The sequence below is a fragment of the Dermochelys coriacea genome, chromosome 7 (genome assembly GCF_009764565.3).
Source record: "Dermochelys coriacea isolate rDerCor1 chromosome 7, rDerCor1.pri.v4, whole genome shotgun sequence".
Taxonomy (NCBI): Eukaryota; Metazoa; Chordata; order Testudines; family Dermochelyidae; genus Dermochelys; species Dermochelys coriacea.
This window is the reverse complement of record NC_050074.1, coordinates 53,003,179-53,022,445: the sequence shown is the minus strand read 5'-3', so window position 1 is coordinate 53,022,445 and position 19,267 is coordinate 53,003,179. Positions and strand designations below refer to the sequence as shown.

The 19,267-nt window shown below is 46.8% G+C and overlaps 1 protein-coding gene across 3 annotated transcripts in view; it reads left to right on the top strand.

The window, feature by feature from the left end:
• The first annotated feature begins 12,122 nt into the window (after positions 1 to 12,122).
• PDLIM1 (PDZ and LIM domain 1) overlaps positions 12,123 to 19,267 on the top strand; it is a 90,942-nt gene continuing 83,797 nt past the window's right edge. The window contains exon 1 of one of the 3 annotated variants that reach the window (XM_038409553.2): positions 12,123 to 12,349. In XM_038409553.2, coding sequence (XP_038265481.1) covers positions 12,254 to 12,349 — 96 coding nt within the window. In that variant the 5' untranslated portion in view covers positions 12,123 to 12,253. The remainder of the gene's footprint in view (positions 12,350 to 19,267) is intronic. The other 2 variants (XM_038409548.2, XM_043518436.1) reach the window with 2 other exon arrangements.

The window sequence follows — 19,267 nt, the reverse complement described above, 5'->3', positions numbered from 1 at the left end:
ACCCTGAACGCAATTGAGAGGGGATGGGCCTGTTAATCAGTTCGCTTAAACTTTGTTTTTTGTTTAACACCTGTTTTAACTCCCTGGGCCTGGGATTACTTTAAATCAAAGCTGCAGAAGCTATAGGAAGCCTGTATCCCAAGAAAGGGGAAAAAATTCATAGGCAGGAGTTGTAGACCAAGCTGGATGAGCAAGCATCTTAGAGAGGTGATTAAGAAGAAGCAGAAAGCATACAGGGAGTGGAAGATGGGAGGGATCAGCAAGGAAAGCTACCTAATTGAGGTCAGAACATGTAGGGATCAAGTGAGACAGGCTAAAAGTCGAGTAGAGTTGGACCTTGCAAAGGGAATTAAAACCAATAGTAAAAGGTTCTATAGCCATATAAATAAGAAGAAAACTAAAAAAGAAGAAGTGGGGCCGCTTAACACTGAGGATGGAGTGGAGGTTAAAGATAATCTAGGCATGGCCCAATATCTAAACAAATACTTTGCCTCAGTCTTTAATAAGGCTAAAGAGGATCTTAGGGATAATGGTAGCATGACAAATGGGAATGAGGATATGGAGGTAGATATTACCATATGTGAGGTAGAAGCGAAACCTCAAACAGCTTAATGGGACTAAATCGGGGGGCCCAGATAACCTTCATCCAAGAATATTAAAGGAATTGGCACCTGAAATTGCAAACCCATTAGCAAGAATTTTTAATGAATCTGTAAACGCAGGAGTTGTACCGAATGATTGGAGAATTGCTAGTATAGTTCCTATTTTTAAGAGAGAAAAAAAAGTGATCTGGGTAACTACAGGCCAGTTAGTTTGACATGTGTAGTATGCAAGGTCCTGGAAAAAATTTGGAAGGAGAAATTAGTTAAGGACATTGAAGTCAATGGTAAATGGGACAAAATACAACATGGTTTTACAAAAGGTAGATCGTGCCAAACCAACCTGATCTCCTTCTTTGAAAAAGTAACAGATTTTTTAGATAAAGGAAACGCAGTGGATCTAATTTACCTAGATTTCAGTAAGGCGTTTGATACCGTGCCACATGGGGAATTATTGGTTAAATTGGAGAAGATGGGGATCAATATGAAAATTGAAAGGTGGATAAGGAATTGGTTAAAGGGGAGACTGCAACAGGTCCTACTGAAAGGCGAACTGTCAGGTTAGAGGGAGGTTACCAGTGGAGTTCCTCAGGGATCAGTTTTGGGACCAATCTTATTTAATCTTTTTATTACTGACCTTGGCACAAAAAGTGGGAGTGTGTTAATAAAGTTTGCAGATGATACAAAGCTGGGCGGTATTGCCAATTCAGAGAAGGATCGGGATATTATATAGGAGGATCTGGATGACCTTGTAAACTGGAGTAATAGCAATAGGATGAAATTTAATAGTGAGAAGTGTAAGGTTATGCATTTAGGGATTAATAACAAGAATTTTAGTTATAAGTTGGGGACGCATCAATTAGAAGTAACGGAGGAGGAGAAGGACCTTGGAGTATCGGTTGATCATAGGATGACTATGAGCTGCCAATGTGATATGGCTGTAAAAAAAGCTAATGCAGTTTTGGGATGCATCAGGAGAGGCATTTCCAGTAGGGATAAGGAGGTTTTAGTACCATTATACAAGGCACTGGTGAGACCTCACCTAGAATACCGTGTGCAGTTCTGGTCTCCCATGTTTAAAAAGGATGAATTCAAACTGGAGCAGGTACAGAGAAGGGCTACTAGGATGATCCGAGGAATGGAAAACTTCTCTTATGAAAGGAGACTTAAGGAGTTTGGCTTGTTTAGCCTAACTAAAAGAAGGTTGAGGGGAGATATTATTGCTCTCTATAAATATATCAGAGGGATAAATACGGGAGAGGGAGAGGAATTATTTAAGCTCAGCACCAATGTGGACACAAGAACAAATGGGTATAAACTGGCCACCAGAAAGTTTAGACTTGAAATTAGACGAAGGTTTCTAACCATCAGAGGAGTGAAGTTTTGGAATAGCTTTCCAAGGGAAGCAGTGGGGGGCGAAAGATCTATCTGGCTTTAAGATTCTACTCAATAAGTTTATGGAGGAGATGGTATGATGGGATAATGTGATTTTGGTAATAAATTGATCTTTAAATATTCAGGGTAAATAGGCCTAATCCCCTGAGATGGGATATTAGATGGATGGGATCTGAGTTACCATTGGCTGGTGAATCTTGCCCATATGCTCAGGGTTTAGCTGATCGCCATATTTGGGGTCGGGAAGGAATTTTCCTCCAGGGCAGATTGGAGAGACCCTGGAGGTTTTTCGCCTTCCTCTGTAACATGGGGCACGGGTCACTTGCTGGAGGATTCTCTGCTCCTTGAAGTCTTTAAACCACGATTTCAGGACTTCAGTAGCTCAGACATAGGTGAGGTTTTTCATAGGAGTGGGTGGGTGAGATTCTGTGGCCTGCGTTGTGCAGGAGGTCGGACTAGATGATCAGAATGGTCCCTTCTGACCTTAGTATCTATGACTCTATGAACTCCCGTGGCTACGGAACATTTGGAGGAAATGATGTCTTGGCTAAAGATGGAGGCCCTGCCCTCACATTAAAGGGATAACAGCTCTCTACACAGGTCGGAGATCCCACCCCCTAAAGCCTCCAGCAAAACGAGGAAAGATCAAACTTTCCACCTTTGGTATGTTGAAAGTAAGAAAGAAAGCTGAGCTTGTTTTGTGGGGAAGGGGAGGGAAGACCCCTTTTAGGACATCCATAATATACAATAAAGAAATATAAAAGGGCATAAACCTTATTTTAAAATAGCCCCTTGCCAATCACTTTTAGACCACTTCTTCTCAGCAGACATTTTAATGGTTTGGCTTATGTGTTTAAACAAAAGTTCCCTCTATGGGACAGAATTGTAACTGCTCAACTGTGTGTCATAAGCGCTACACTTCTAGCAGCTAATGGAGATTCTCCTTCGGTGGTAGTGACCTGTCCTCTTGAAGCAGAAGAATCTGAGTTCCATGCCCACTGCTCCCACACAGTTCTGTTGACCAAGATGTGAAGCAGAGCACCAATGGGTGAGTGCTAGGTGGCTAAGGGGGGTGCTGATAAGACACTCACCTCTCATCAAAAGCCCAAGAAGAAGTAACACAGACTGAGTAACTGCCAGAAAGTTCAGGCACAAACTTGAAAACCAGTGACAAAACCTGGCATCTTAATTGAGTACCTGTTCTGTCACCCAACTGCCCCTGGGCAGGATGTTGCAGTAACACCAGACTGGTCACTTGCAGAGATGCAGCTTTAATTGCATGCAGGCTGGCACCTGCCAGACATGTACAATTGCAGACCAAACAAAAGAAGAGAACCACCCCAGGGATGGCAGGTTTGTAGAAATTTTGGTGATGCCCAGAACACCCAGAACCCTCCCCCCCACCGCAAACTCCACATACACACCTGCCTAAGGCTCTGGGAGGGAGTTTGGGTGGGGGAGGGTGTCTGGGGTTCAGGCAATTGGGGTGTAGATGCAGGCTCTGAGAGGGAGTTTGGGTGCAGAAGGGGTTAGAGGTCAGGCTCTGGGAGGGAGTTTCGTGGGACGGGGTCGGGTGCAGGCTCTGGGATGGAGTTTGAGTGCAGGCTCTCAGCTGGGGCAGGGGATTGGGTGCAGGGTGCAGACTCTGGAAGGGAATTTGGGTGCAGAAGGGGTGAGAGGTCAGGTTCTGGGAGGGAGTTTGGGTGGGGGTGGGGGAGGGGGTCTGGAGTGCAGGCTCTGGGAACGAGTTTGGGTGCTGGGTGCAGGCTCTGGGCAGGGGTGCAGCCAGAGGAGGGTGTGCAGGCTCTGGGAGGGAGTTTGGAGCCGAGAGGGTGTGCGGGTGCAGGAGGAAATTTGGGGGCCGAAGGGTGTGTTTGCGGAAGGGGTGTGGGTGCAGGCTCTGGAAGTGGATGGGGGGGTTCAATGCTTACCTGGGGCACCCCCTCCAGCAGCGGCTCCTAGGTGGGGCAGGCCAGGCCACAGGGTCTCCTCACACTGCTGTCTCCAGGCTCTGCCCCTGCAGCTTCCCATTGGCCGCAGGGGCATTTGGGGCAGGGGCAGCGCGCAGCGGCACAACCCGTTCACACGGGCTGCAAGGACCTGCCGGCAGCCACGTGGAACGAGTGCGGAGGAAGCCGCTCAGCCCTGCTGCACTGCTGGGTGGCGGCAGGAGCCCCCGGGCTGTTTTAAATCACCCGGGGGCAGCCGGTGGGGCCAGGGGAAGCGCGGGGGGAGGTGGGAAACTTTGCTGGATCCTGGTTCCTTGGACAGGAATATTCCTGGGGCCCGGGCACCATGGGCCCATAGAACTTGCCGCCCATGCCACCCACAGGTCAAGCCTGCAGTGGCTGAATCTGTGAGGCCCCAGTATTAGAAAAGGTTCCTGACAAAATTGAACCATATGTGACCACACTGATGATGGACTCTGAAAGAGAGAACAGCCTGGCTGTGAGAACTGAGAGCTTGTACCGCCTACAGGTGTGCATGCGCAACTCTCTTTGATGGCCAAAACCTCTTGACAGCACCCAGTCCAAGTAGTGGGTCAGGGTTCCTTCCAATCAACTGGCTGGTGGAGTTTACAGAAATCCTTCCGCTGCCTTCAGTGGGCACTGGCTCAGAGAGCCAGCAGCATCGGGAGAGAGAACGCTCTTTCCCTGCTGAAGTAGTCAGAGCTCAGGCTGGAGCAATTAAACAGCTCCTTTAACGGGCCAGCTGTGTGGATGGCTAATTGCAGTGTAGACATCCCCCTAGGCTCCTTGCCATTACTCATTTAGTGACACCGTGCATTGCAGATCTTAGGTACAACCACTAGGGGTCAAGCTTTTACATCTCTGGAGGGGACCGACACCACTTTAGAGGTAACCTAGTCCTGGTTGCTCTGATTCTGACCTGCAGGAGCAAGAAGCTTGCTTTGCAAAAGCAGCCACTAGCCCTTGGCTGTGCAGGCTGCTGACAACTTTTAGCACCACAGCACAAAGTGGGGCTTGGTCTTGTTTGGGCTGCTAGGCGTTAATACAAATCATAATGTGGAGATTTAGTGGCTTCATTTTCAAGTGCCAGGCACTCAAACTGCTCGGCTGACTTACTTGGTCCTCAGCACCGTAGTACCTCAGCACCGCCCAATCATCAATGGAGTTTATCCTCACGATCCCTCCATCCTGGTGAGGCATGGGCTGGACTAAGAGACTTGCCCACGGCTACACAGGATGGTCTCCTGAGTCCCACATCCGCTGTACCGTCCTTCCTTCTGACGTTGTTCTTGACGAAAACAAGGCTGAATACCTGGTTTAATGCTTTGCCCAGCTAGTCTCTATCAGTGTTGGACAAATATGGGATACATGCCAGCTACTTCACGGCCTGGGGCTCTTGCCGTTGAAGCGAGAGGTGGCGGTTGTCTTAGAATGTGTAGCCATTATGTAGCTTCCAGAGCATGGATGACCTTCCCTTGTGCCATCAGCATGAAGAGACAGCTGGCAGCTGATTAACTGGGGCATTGCACTTGCCTTTTAATTTTGCCCCTTTGATTTTGTGTCATCTTGCTTACCTTGTTCCGCTTCCACATGTTAATCATTAGTATATAGGAAGTGAGGGAGGCCACCATGGCCCTCACCCCAATCCCATGCCCTCAACCAAAGATTCTCGGGAAGGGGGTTGAGGGAGTCAGGGTCAGACTTTTTTCACGTACCAATATCCTTTTTGCAAAAATTCACATGGGATACTTGCCTACTTGCCTGGCATGTGGCTGCAGACAGGCCACCCTCTGCTTATTCTTGTTGCAATCTTGTATTAAGATTTTATATTGCTTAGTGTATTATTGTTGAGCATTTGATTAAAGCAATATAAAAGTGTTTTTTACTAGTGATGGGCCAGGACTGGAGATCTGCAGCAAAAACCCCTGAACTTTGGGAAAGTTCTGACCCGAGCTTCACTACTTGGGCCCAATATTTTTTTTACTAAAATGCCTGGTTATATAATACACTGGCTTAGTGTGTGATCATATGGCCTTATAGGAACTCCATTGACTATAACAGCCTGTTAATTATGCACAGCTAAAAGAATGACTTCTTCAGGTGCTGGCCTGGCTTCAGTGCTAAGGTCAAAGGTTCAGCACCTGCTGGAGAGCACAGCATCTGTGTGGCTGCAGCCACAGTGGATTACATTGCTATGTGATGTGAAGGTTTGTAAATCTCTACATAACCAAGGTGGATTTGTATATATTCAAACATCTTTTAGTAACTAGCAGCCTTGAATCATGTGACCCTTCTCAGATTGTTGTTGCATCAATATAAACTCCTTGGAAACTGCACCAGGCTTGTGTAAAGGGACTAGGAACTGAAGACTCATTCTATCCCCCAGTAGCGCGTGCTCATGAGGCTCACATGACTGCCTCACAGTCCCAAACAAAATAATCTCCCTGATTGTCACTTGGCCTGGTGTGAGAAACCTCCTGGAGGCTGACCTTCCAGAGAGAGAAAAGGAAAGGGTTTGGTCAGAGACTGAAATTAACAAGGAAACTGAAGCATACCCAGCATCTCCAGTCAATTAATAAGGAGCTAGACAAATCCTCTAGGACAACTTCTGTTAAGCTGTGACCCAGGGATTGAGACCGCCTTGTCCCCTGTGACACGGAGGAGGGACATTAACTATGTTAGCATGTGCAGAAGGAGAGTGTTTAACAACAGTCCCTCGTGGCAAAGGAAATTCTGCCAAGAGGAAAACTCAGCACTGGTAAAGGACCTGTGGGAGACAGACACAACATAGGGCTCAGGCACAATTTCTTTGGCCTAAAGTGGCTCATTGGATTATTGCCTTCCTGCTGATGGGTATCTTGTGATGCTGCCCATCTGCCTGTCTGGACTGGGTTAGTATATGTGGCCAGCTTAAGGGAGTTACTTACAGCATGATGCAGCACACTGAAATTTTAATTCTGTGGCAAGGCCTCATTTTAACTGAGTGCTTTGCATTATTATCATTATCATTATTACTTATTGTTTTATGGTGGCCACTGAGCACTGGACGGTTGGCAGGAAACCCAAAGAGGACAGGTCCCTGCCCCAAAAGTGCTCTAGAATGTATTATAAGGGTTCTCATAAGAAATAGTTGAATTTAGTGCCTCAGATCTCTAAATATTAAAAACATCTCATCAGTATAGTCTGGTGGCTGGGGCATTTGGTTGGGAGGCATCAGCGCTGTGTTTGATCCCTGGCTCTGCCACGAACTTGCTATGTGACCTTGGACCAACTACCTCTCCATACCTCCGCCTTGACCAATTATAGAGGAAGCTTTTTGGCGTAAGGGCTGTGTCTCACTCTCTGCTTGGGAAGTTCTTGGGTAAATATCAATAATAACCCAATAGGGTCAGATTCTGCCACTCTTGAGGTACTATGCTGGGAGAGGAAGGCTGGCAGAATTTGTTCTCAGATGAGTAAAAGCAGGGTAGAAAATGATATGAATGCAGCGTGAAACTTACCAGAGTCAGGACTCTTCCTTGGGGGTGGGATGTAGGGGTACTGACTAACACCTGTGTGCCACATGGCCTGGATTTTACAACAGGAACAGTACAGCAGTCTATTAAGCTACACAACTAACTAGACAAACAGGAACAGAAAACCTGACATATGTGCACTAAGGACATGTTAATGCGACCATTCACCTGAAGTCAGGAAGCTGCAGTGATCTAGCCACCGCAATGTTTACAGGTCTTCCTTTCACTTGCCACCTTAGGCTATGTCCACACTGCATTGTAACCTGGGCTTACAATTGCTGGACCCAGGTCTTCAAAGCTGTGCTAATACGTCCACACCACACTGCACAGGCCTTCTGATTCAGGTCAGCAGCTTGAGCTTCAGCCATGCTGCCAAATTATAGGGTTTGGACCCCTGTCCCAACGGGACTTGGGCTTGGACCCATTCCCCACTGCAGGGTCTTAGGACCCAAGTCCTGAGTGGTTGCTGACCCAAGTCAGCCTGTTTGTATGTGGCTGGAAGGGGGCTTGGGCTTAAAGCTGAGTCAGATCCCGGGCTTAGTGTACAGTGTAGCCAGACCCTCAGTGACATGGCAGGGCGCCTCCTAGAAATGCCAGGAAATACAATAACCAAATTAATGTTGCATTTAGCCTTGGGGATCATTTTCAAAAGCACTTAAGTGACTCAGAGCTCATATCTGATTTTCAAACTGACTTAAGAGCCCCAATGAAAGTCGGGAATTTAGGGTCCGAAGGCCCAAACATTTTTGAAAATGGGACTTAAGCTCCTAGGTCACTTAGGAGCTTTGAAACCTCACCCTTTGTGTAAGTCTTTGTACATGAGCCACCTCAGCACAGGAGGATGTAATGACCTCTGAAGGTCCTTTCCAGCCATACGTGTCTAGGAGCGTATGGCACCTAGAGCTCCCCATACTTGCAGGGAATGCTCAGCTGCGCCATCCAGTATGTTTAAAAAAGGGCTGTAGCGTGACAGAGAATTGGCCCAGGGGGTGGGATTTTCCTAGCTCTGCTCCCAGAGAGGTCAATGGGAGATTTACCATAGCTTTCAGAAGGAGCAGAGTTAGGCTAATGCTGAGCACTTCAGGACATTCCACCTGGTGGTGTTACTACCCTCTAGTCTTAGTGCAAATGATACGATTTCGTACAGGCAGTGACTGTTGGATTACACTACCCAGAATCCTTAGCACAAGGGAGGCTCTGTTTGTGCTCATAGAGTCAAAAATAAAGCCTGGTGAGTAGGTAGAAGCAAACCTTAAGCTCTTTCCTTAGAAAATCCCATATGTATCCAACATTTCACAAATCAAACATACATGACCCCCAAAATGCTACGCACAGGAAATGAAGGAAATCATGAGAAATCTGACAAACAGCAGTTCAGAGGTGACTGAACTGTGGCAGAAAGTTACAGACTATTGACAAAGTATGCTGTATGCCATGGATTCCCAAAATGCATTCCCACAAATCTGCCTTCTCCATGACTTTGTCCACAGCAAATTTGGATGGACATCAAAGGGAATTTGTCAGTGTTGCTCTCTTCATTGCCAGGAGATGTTTAATGATGTACTGGAACAAAGAACTGCTGCTATCTGATACAGAGAGGATTAATAGCTTGGATGCATGCACACCTCTGGAGAAAAATAACCCATCAAATGGGGCATTCACCCAGGGCTGCAGATAATACAGAGGGGGCCTATGCCTTGGAACAGTTTAACTTGTGGGCTAATTTTCTATGGGCAGCTCCTAAGTAATCCTGTTCAGTTTCACAAACTTCAAGTAGAATGAATCTGCATTCCCAGCCACAGCTGATCCCAGTCTTGAAAATGTACTTGAGCTAGAGTTTATTGGTGTTTGCATTGTTTGTCCATTCGATCCATGTGTGGATGTTTCTTAGAAAAGTAATAAAGATAACTGACAAAAAGAAAAGGAGGACTTGTGGCACCTTAGAGACTAACCAATTTATTTGAGCATAAGCTTTTGTGAGCTACAGCTCACTGCATCCGACGAAGTGAGCTGTAGCTCACGAAAGCTTATGCTCAAATAAATTGGTTAGTCTCTAAGGTGCCACAAGTCCTCCTTTTCTTTTTGCGGATACTGACGAACAGGGCTGCTACTCTGACACCAAAGATAACTGAAGTAATGTGTTGAAAGGAACTCCCCTCCAGTGAGCAGTTGCTTCTTTTCTAAAGAGCACCAGGCACATGCTTGACCTTACCCCAAAAGTGCACCCACCATTGCTTGATCTACCACTGGTCTTACCAGCCTGTTTCCTTTCCAGAATGGTTATGGGGTTAGATAAAATCTGAGCAATTTGCCCTTTTTTCTGGACAATACATTGAGGAGGCTGGATAATGGAGCCCTGTAAAGAACTCCCACCTTAGTTGGTGGAGCTGCACCTAAGTGGCCAGAGATGAGCAATGTTCTGTGTAAATCACTCCCCAGTAGGTGATAGATTATGTAAGGGGTAGTACTCAAGCTCCCTCTCTTCTCTCACGGCTCCTCTCACAATCTCAGAAATGGTGCTGCTGGTAAAATGACCACCTGAGAGATGGTGAGCTATGCTGGCATCTTTAGCATTGACATCATTCAGTTTCAGAGTTAATATAGGAATTAGATTAATTAAAGACATTCCATCCATTTCTAAGATCTGCTGTTTCTGTCTGGCTGCAGACTTTCTTCACAGCCATAAGGGCTAGAAATATTTTCTTTTAACGTAAGCGTAAGTGCTGCAGAGGCTGATGGGGCCGTCAGCAAAATGCTGATAGGGCATGCTGGCAAGTGCTAGTTAATATGACTTGCCAGGAAGGAAAAGGAAGTGTGACTAGACAGTTGATCTAGGTCTAGGGAGAGCACTGGAGCAGGGAGAAAAAAGATGACTGAGAGGCTCTTTCTCCAGTTATGGGCTCAGTCCTGCATTCCTTACTCGAGGCTTTTGTCTTTAAATCATCTTATCAGTTTTTTAGGGGATAAGACAGTGAGGGAGTTCTGTGCCCTGTGCCCACTGTGTCACCTGCAACTTTGGGAACAAGCCTATATTTTTGCCCTCAGAGCTCACCACATGGTGCTGCCAACACAGAAAGCAAGCCATTATCTAGTTCATTCAGTCTCAATGCTTAGACCTAAGCCATCTTGTTCGTATGAATTGAATGTCATTACAAGAAATGTGGGTTATCTTTTTTTCCTCTCTGTTTCTGCTCTTCAGCTGCCTCCCTTTGGAAGTATAAGGGCCCCAATCTTTCTTTTGGAGTCCCAAACCACTGCCACAACGGAAATAATAATTGATGATCTATGTTCTTCGCTCGTCTGCAAAATGTTTCTTTTCTCCTTGGCCTACACCTCTGTTCTCTCTCTCTGTGAAATATTTGGGGGCACAGTGTGTGTGGAAGATGCTACTCAGAATAGAGGCCAAATTATACAACTCATTGGGGCTCGCATGAGTAAGTGCCATGGGATTCAGCCCCTACTGTGTTGTCTAGACTTTCAACAGTCTCCAGATTTTATGGGCAAACATATATGGAAAATTGTGCCTGTCGAGAATCATTTTTATTCCTGGCTTTGAGAAAAGCCAGAATCTTGATACAGTACTAGCATTGAGCTTGAAATAAAAATGCAAGATCAAATCATAAGGTGATGTAAACCAGCAAAGCACTATTTTTTCAACCTAGTTACACCTTTGGGTGATTCGGCTGGTAATTTTTACAAGAAGGGCTTGAATAAAGTCAAGGCTTTTGATGTAACACAGTGTAATAATATATAAAATGTTGTGGTAAACTGAAGAGTTTCCACCATCCTGTGCTAGGTCTAGTTCCAGCTAACTCTACACAAGGGCTGTTAAAGTAAAAGAATTCCTGTAAAACGCACATTTATACTGGATGCCACTTATTTTATGGGGCAGCATCAGAAATAGGGTGTATAATTTTATATAATGATTATACCCTAAGCTCTATAATGGAAACAGAGCAGCGGGCTGTACCGTGACCTTGCTAAGTTTATACTATGGAGGAGGAATGACTGAATTTTGTCTGCATCTGTAACTTTCACTCCAGGCATCTGAAGAAGGTGAGGTTTTTACCCACGAAAGCTTATCCTCAAATAAATCTGTTAGTCTCTAAGGTGCCCCCGGACTCCCTTGTTGTTTTCATAGAAAGAAAGACACTGCACTGCCAAATGTACTTTGCTCTTTTAGTCAGACTAGTGGTATTGAACATTGCTCATTGATGACCATATTTGTAGAGGCAGCTAATAAATATACTGACATATTTTTTCAAACAGTCAATCCCTGGTAATAGCCAGATCACCCCCGTATTAGCACCTCCACACAGTAAATGTGGCCAACCTCACTGCAAGTCTTTGGATATTTGGCGTCTCTCTTAAAGCTACAGCTCAGGCTTCCATTAAAAAAACCCCAAAAGTTTCTAGCTGCCATTGCTTTAAGCTGTGAAATATAAAGGCTGACGAAAGCCAGCAGGCCAAGGCCAAGGCCAAGGCCAAGCCCCCCATGATTACTGCTTTCAGCTCTCATGATTTCGGGGCCACCTCACGGGTGCGTTTAGCACAGCCCGGGGCGGGCCCGCTGTGCTCGGCGCTGTGCAGCACGGGCTGGGCTGGGCTCTCGGCGCTCCGCTGGCCCGGCGATGGGGCCACCCCCGGCAGCAGGCAGCGCCCTTCTCCCTGGCGCCGGGGGCCGGGCGGGGCGTGAGCCCGCCCAGGGGCGGGGCGGCCGGTTCCCGTGGAGCAGGGTCCCGGCTCGGCCCGAAGAGCCGCCGCCGCCGCCGGAATGAGCAGCCACCGCGTCGCCCTGCAGGGCCCGGGGCCCTGGGGCTTCCGCCTGGTGGGAGGCAAGGACTTCGAGCAGCCGCTCACCATCTCCCGGGTAGGGACCCGCTGGGCCCGCCACCCTCCCGCTCCCTGCGCTACAGGGGGCAGAGGGGGCTGCCCGGAGTGAGGTACCGAGAGGGCTGCGGGTGGTGCAAGAGAGGGGGCATCGGGGAGCTTCCCTTGTACTTGGGGGATTGGGGCTGGTGCAGAGAGGGGGCGTTGGGGGGCTGTGGGTATGAGTGGGGCTGATGCAGAGAGGGGCCCCTGTGGGTGCTTGGAGGATTGGGGCAGAGAGGGGGCGTTGGGGGTATGTGGGTATGGGAGGGCTGGGGCAGAGAGGGGGCGTTGGGGGTACTTGGGGGATTGGGGCAGAGAGGGAGCCTCGGGAAGGCTGCCCCTGTGGTACTTGGGCTTGTGTGCAGATGGGGTGTTGGGGTGCTGCCCCTGTGAGGGGGGGCTGCAGGGTGTGGTGCTCCATGCTCTGGGATTGTTGGTGGAATGGTCCCTGGCCGCTGCTGGTGGAGAAAAGATCTGGGCAACAGTCTGGTCTGCAGACCTCTCCTCTCCCCTCCCCTTCCCACCTCACCCCACCTATTGCGATGACTGGAAAGCCCCTAATTCCACAGGAAAAGGCTCTGGGAGTTCTGCTCTTTTGCCCAGGTGGGAATGTGTTCCCATCTCTCACATGCCAGATTTGTCCTGGAGCTATTGGAATCCACCCCTGTGCTATCTCCAGGCAGAGTTGCCAAGTCTGATTCCAACAATCCTTTAGCAGGAGGGAGCTAAATTCCCTTCCTTTTATGCATTGATTCTCTATTCTAACAATGAAAGAAACTTAGCAAAGTAGGCTGACTTGGTGATAGGCTTCTCAGGGCTGATGCCGAATTAGTGGAAGAGTGCGTGCGCGCACACACGTAGGTGAGCTATTGATTATTTTATAGCACTCTCAAGTGTTATACGTGCTACATCCTTTCACACACCCCAAAAAAAGGTAGTTCCCAAAGAGTTTATGACCTAAACATGGGCTGGCTAGAGAAAGAGGCTATGACATACACCGGGATAATAGGGGTCAGGACGACCACAGGCTGAGAGATGCATGTCTCTCAGTGGCTCAAGTTGTAGTATTTGGGGTTTTGGTTCTTGATTTTCTTGTAAAAGAGATTTCTGTAGAAGTGGGTCTTGCGAGCGGTGTGAGTAAAGTGCAGGGGTGGAGGCTTGGCCAGCGTGGAAGGGTATAAAATGTTTGTGTTGGAGATGTATCCAGGCTGGTGTAATTAGTGGGGAAATGGAGGAGGAGATGCAGGCAGGGATTGCATAATGTAAAACCTTGAAAATCTGGCTTGATGCCCTGGTTGAACACCTGCCACTGAGCCAAACTACCTTTTGTTTTAGTCTATTTCTGAAAATCACTTTTTAAAGTTTTAAGATCCAAATAAAAAGAGTAGCATTGAAAATGCCTAATCAGTTGTAAGGGGCATAGTATAATTTTCCTTTTCAGGTAAAGTTGTGAACACTTTCCAAAACTGGAAATGTTACTGAAAATGCAAAAAAAACCCAAATAACAAAAAAAACCTCTTCGTGAAGAGCGATCTGCCTTTCTTCATCTGAGAGGGTTGTTGATTCTGAAGCTTGATGATGCCACCATTCAGGGCTTGAAAAATGTACTTGTGTTAGAGACCTAAATCTCCTAGCCAGCGGCTGATATTTTGGGAGGTGCAGAAAGGGGACAGAGGAAGATGTGATTTTAAGACTTGCTCTGTGCAGGGCTGGATAATATGGTGGTAAAATCAGCAGGGTCCTGTCTACACTAGTGCTATCACCAATGGAGCTACACTTATCACCAAAGTATCTGAGAGCCATGTACACATTAATGTGGCTGCAGCTCCCTGTGAAGTAGGAAGTATTACCCCCTTTTTACAATGGGGAAACTGAGGCACTGATCGGTTAAGTTGCACAGAAGGCCCGTGGCAAAGCCAGGAACTGAACTCTGCACTTTCAGTTCAGTACTGTAACTAAAAGACTTGTCTTCCATGTCTCTCTTGCCACCTTGGAATATTTCATTAAAGCTTTTTCACAAAGACTCGCTCCCCTGCCTGGCATGTAGCATTACCCACTGGAGTAGCTAGCCTTTTGGGTACTGGGTTATTGAACAAATACACAAGCATCTTCAATAGCACAAATGTATTAAAACTTTGTTCTTAAAAAGAAAATCAAACCAGCAATTCTAAGTGGCTCATGGACTGAGACTCTTGTGTGCCAGTATTTTAGATTTCCTATGCCAACTCCTTTGTAATGTCAGTAACTAAACTCTGATTGTAGACTGAGAGAACCAGTCGTCGTCAATGCTGCTGTACTTTAGGTTTTACGGTCTGCTTGAAGGGCAGCATTTCAGTAGCTCTCCAGCACTGAGAGATAAATTTACCAGCACTGGTAAATTCTCAGTGGTTGCTTTTACACATTGTGGCAAATGGCCGACGCTATTATGCTGGGTCCCGCACTTTTCCTTCGTGTGATGGGTCAGGGCCTAAGTTCCCTCTAAGGTGCATGCCTGTGGGGACACGCAGAAGGCCACCAAGGACTGCGCACTTAACTCCCCCAGCTCCGGGGCTGTGGAACAGTGGGGAGAGGCACCTCTGTCTCAGCCCCAGCACCTATTCTTGGGCTTTCTGCCCTCTCTCCCATTGAGCAGGATTTCTCTTGGTCCTCTGCTCCTTGGAAGTCCCTCTGCTCTGCTTGAGCAGGGCTTCCCTTCCCCTGGTACTGTGATCCTCTCGTCAACAGCAGTACTCCTCCAAACTTTCCCTTCTCCTGTCTGACTGAAGGAGGGTTTTTTTAATTAGGTCTTGGCTGGGCCTTAATTGGCACCAGGTGCTCTAATTAGCCTGTAGTAACCTCTCCTCAGTCCACAGGGAATAAAGCTTTGATCATCCTGGGGCTTGTAAACCTCCCATCCATCAGTCTCCTGCTGCCCTCTGGCCATGTTGCCCAGCGTGAAGAACATTCTGTTTTGCAAAAGCTGCTAAGAGCCTCTCCATGTGCCCATTCTAAGCTCCCCTTTAGAGAAACCGGCTGGATACTGGGGATTTGGTGTACGAAAAGTTTTGACAGACTCATTGATCTCCAGATTTTTAGGTGTTTAACACAATGGTTTCCTGGCCTACATTCTCTAGTCTAGAGCACCTGCATATACCTAGAACTAGGGCGAGCTCCTTGCACACACCAGCAGGTTCTTCCATCCCTCTCTTCCCCCACAAGCTCCTTGTGTGCACCCCAAGCCCCCTGTATTGCTGGGCTGCTCCCTCATGCCAAAGTCCTTTGTTCTTCCCCTCCATTCCCCCCTCTGCCACATCACAAGGGGTCTGTTCCACCCCCCAGTCCCTCCTCCCCACCATGCCAGGGGCTCTGTGTGTCTCTCTGGTGCCTCCCCTGTGAAATGTACCTTTTTTCCTCACTGGACTGGAACGGAAGGGCTGATGCTTTGGTGTCCCCTCCCCCACCATGAAGCAGGCATTAATGACACAGCACACTAGGAGTGAGGAAGGAATGAAACCTCCTCATGCCTCTCCCTGATTCCCCCTGCTGGCTAAGCATTTGTCCCACAGCTCTGGGTGTCCCCCTCCCTTCCCCTTTTTGGCTTTCCATTGTGTCCCAAATCTGTAGGGTTCTGCCCTCACATGTCTCCAACATAACCTGGAAGTATGGTAAGCTGCAGTGTTCAGCCTGGCAGACAGGAGGAAAAATGCCATCAAGTTAACTAGAGGGCCTCACAGGCTTGGTCAATGATGAGACGGTCCCTGCCCCAAAGAGCTCAAAATCCAAATAATGTGAGTGTGTGTGTGAGAAAGCAAGAGTGGTGGGTTTATTTTACACACAATCTTTAAAACTTTCCCACAATCACTGCCCAGAACCGTGCCTGGGCAGTGTGTTGTTGACTTTGTGCTGCCTGCCAATCTGAAGACTAGTAGCTCAAACTTTCAACCCTAGCTGAGTAAATAAGATGCCTCATAGGAGCCACTGAGCGTCCAGTACTGTGCCAGCACCGCAGTGGAACTGCTTGGGCTTCTGCTGCTGCCAAAACCATTATCTCCTGTATTGTGTATTCATATTGTTTAAAAATTAGCATAAGCTCTGGGTGAATATCAATTCACGTTCTGGAATGTTAGTACAACTTGTGATGCATGTGAACTGTAACTTCTGATTCATGCTAACTCCCCCGAGCTTTCCTGCTCTTTTTGGGGAGGTTTTATAATCCCATTTTTCCTATTTTTAAAAAATGTTTTTGTCCCCCTTAGTGTTGTCTGGGACACACAAAGACTCACACAAACAAATCTGACTGTCCAGAGGAAATGATGAAACTGAAACAAAGTGCTGTCAAATGCACAAAGATAAAGTACAGATTTTTTTTTCTCTCTAATTTATTTAATTTGTGGTACTAATGAATACCTAGCTCTTACTTAGACCTTTTCATTGGTACAGCTCAAAGTGCTTTACAAAGGAGCATTACCCCATTTATAGTAATTACCATTACCTCATTTTATAGTAATCTTAGGTGTTTCTTACAACAATCAGAGGTAAAAAGATTTTAGGCAGAAGTTTAAGTTGCCCCTTTAGATTTTTACTCCTCTTCATTAGTCTCATTTGTCAGTGCTGATGAATGTATTGTAGCTGGGTGGATTAACAGTGGTATTAATAAATGCAGACTCATGTGTGCAAGACTGATTTCTAGCGCTGGGTAGACTGAAAAACCCTCTTGTGGGTTTTATTTTTTCTTCTGGTCAAACAAATGCTGATCATTGGAAGCCCTCTCTTCAGTTTTCTCACATATCTCTGCTGTTTTAAATTCATCCCCAAGACCTCAAGTCATAAAGCTTTCTCTCTTTTGTTTATACTTAGGCACATGAAGACTTTAAGGCTCATGCTTTCTCCCCTTAAATTCAGTAGAAAATCTTCCACTGATAGTCACTCGCGCCCCCCTCCCCCCGTAAGTAGGGTCTGGGCCCTTTGTTCTTTGATTGTACATATATCCGACATTGGAGGGGCTGGGTCATGATGGTTTTCTGTTAGCGTAACTCCATTTCCCCCCTTTGCGTTCATCTTTATGCCCCCCTCTGGGCATAGCACTCCCATTGCCTTCCATGAGCATTAGCCAGGTGGAATGCTCATAGGATCAGCACTAAAGGCACAAACTTCCTCTTGCCTTGCCATTCTCTCCAAGTACATAGTGTTGGAATGCTTCATTAGCTGCATTTATCCTCACAACAACATGAGTGTGAGGTAGAGCAGGGTTAACCCCGGTTTGCAGTTGGGAAGCAGAAGCACAGGGTATACTAAAAAAAAAAAAAAAAGAAAAGGAGACTTGTGGCACCTTAGCAACTAACAAACTTATCTGAGCATAAGCTTTCATGAGCTACAGATCACTTAATCGGATGCGTGCAGTGGAAAATACAGTAGGGGGTTTTATATACACAGAGAACACGAAACAATGGGTGTTACCATATACACTGTAACAAGAGTGATCAGGTAAGGTGACAGGTTTCAGAGTAGCAGACGACTTAGTCTGTATTCACAAAAAAAGAGGAGTACTTGTGGCACCTTAGAGACTAACAAATTTATTTGAGCATAAGCTTTCGTGAGCTACAGCTCACTTCATCGGATGCATTCCAGGTAAGGTGAGCTATTACCAGCGGGGGGGGGGGGGGGAAGAAAAAACCTTTTGTAGTGATAATCAAGGTGGGCCATTTCCAGCAGTTGACAAGAACGTGGGAGGGACAGTGGGGGTGGGGGGAATAAACATGGGGAAATAGTTTTACTTTGTGTAATGACACATCCACTCCCAGTCTTTATTGAAGCCTAATTTAATGGTGTCCAGTTTGCAAATTAATTCCATCAGCAGTCTCTCATTGGAGTCTGTTTTTGAAGTTTTTTTTGTTGTAATATTGGCACTTTTAGGTCTGTAATCGAGTGACCAGAGAGATTGAAGTGTTCTCTGACTGGTTTTTGAATGTTATAATTCTTGACATCTGATTTTGTGTCCATTTATTCTTTTACATAGAGACTGTCCGGTTTGGCCAATGTACATGGCAGAGAGGCATTGCTGGCACATGATGGCATATATCACATTGGTAGATGTGCAGGTGAATGAGCCTCTGATAGTGTGGCTGATGTGATTAGGCCCTATGATGGTGTCACTGAATAGTTATGTGGACACAGTTGGCAACGGGCTTTGTTGCAAGGATAGGTTTCTGGGTTAGTGTTTTTGGTGTGTGGTTGCTGGTGAGTATCTGCTTTAGGTTAGGGGGCTGTCTGTAAGCAAGGACTGGCCTGTCTCTCAAGATCTGTGAGAGTGATGGGTCATCTTTGAGGATAGGTTGGAGAGGTTTTAGTTGGGGGGCTGAAGGTGACGGCTAGTGGCGTTCTGTTATTTTCTTTGTTGGGCCTGTCCTGTAGTAGGTGACTTCTGGGTACTCTTCTGGTTCTGTCAATCTGTTTCTTCACTTCAGCAGATGGGTATTGTAGTTGTAAGAACGCTTGATAGAGCTCTTGTAGGTGTTTGCCTCTGTCTGAGGGGTTGGAGCAAATGCAGTTGTATCGTAGAGCTTGGCTGTATACAATGATTGTGTGGTGTGGCTGGATGAAAGCTGGAGGCATGTAGGTAAGTATAGCGGTCAGTAGGTTTCTGGTGTAGGGTGGTGTTTATGTGACCATTGTTTATTAGCACTGTAGTGTCCAGGAAGTTGATCTCTTGTGTGGGCTGGTCCAGCCTGAGGTTGATGGTGGGATGGAAATTGTTGAAATCATGGTGGAATTCCTCAAGGGCTTCTTTTCCATGGGTCCAGATGATGAAGATGTCACCAATGCAGTACAAGTAGAGTAGGGGCATTAGGGGAGGAGAGCTGAGGAAGCGTTATTCTAAGTCAGCCATAAAAATACTGTGGGGCCATGCGGGTACCTGTAGCAGTGCTACTGATTTGAA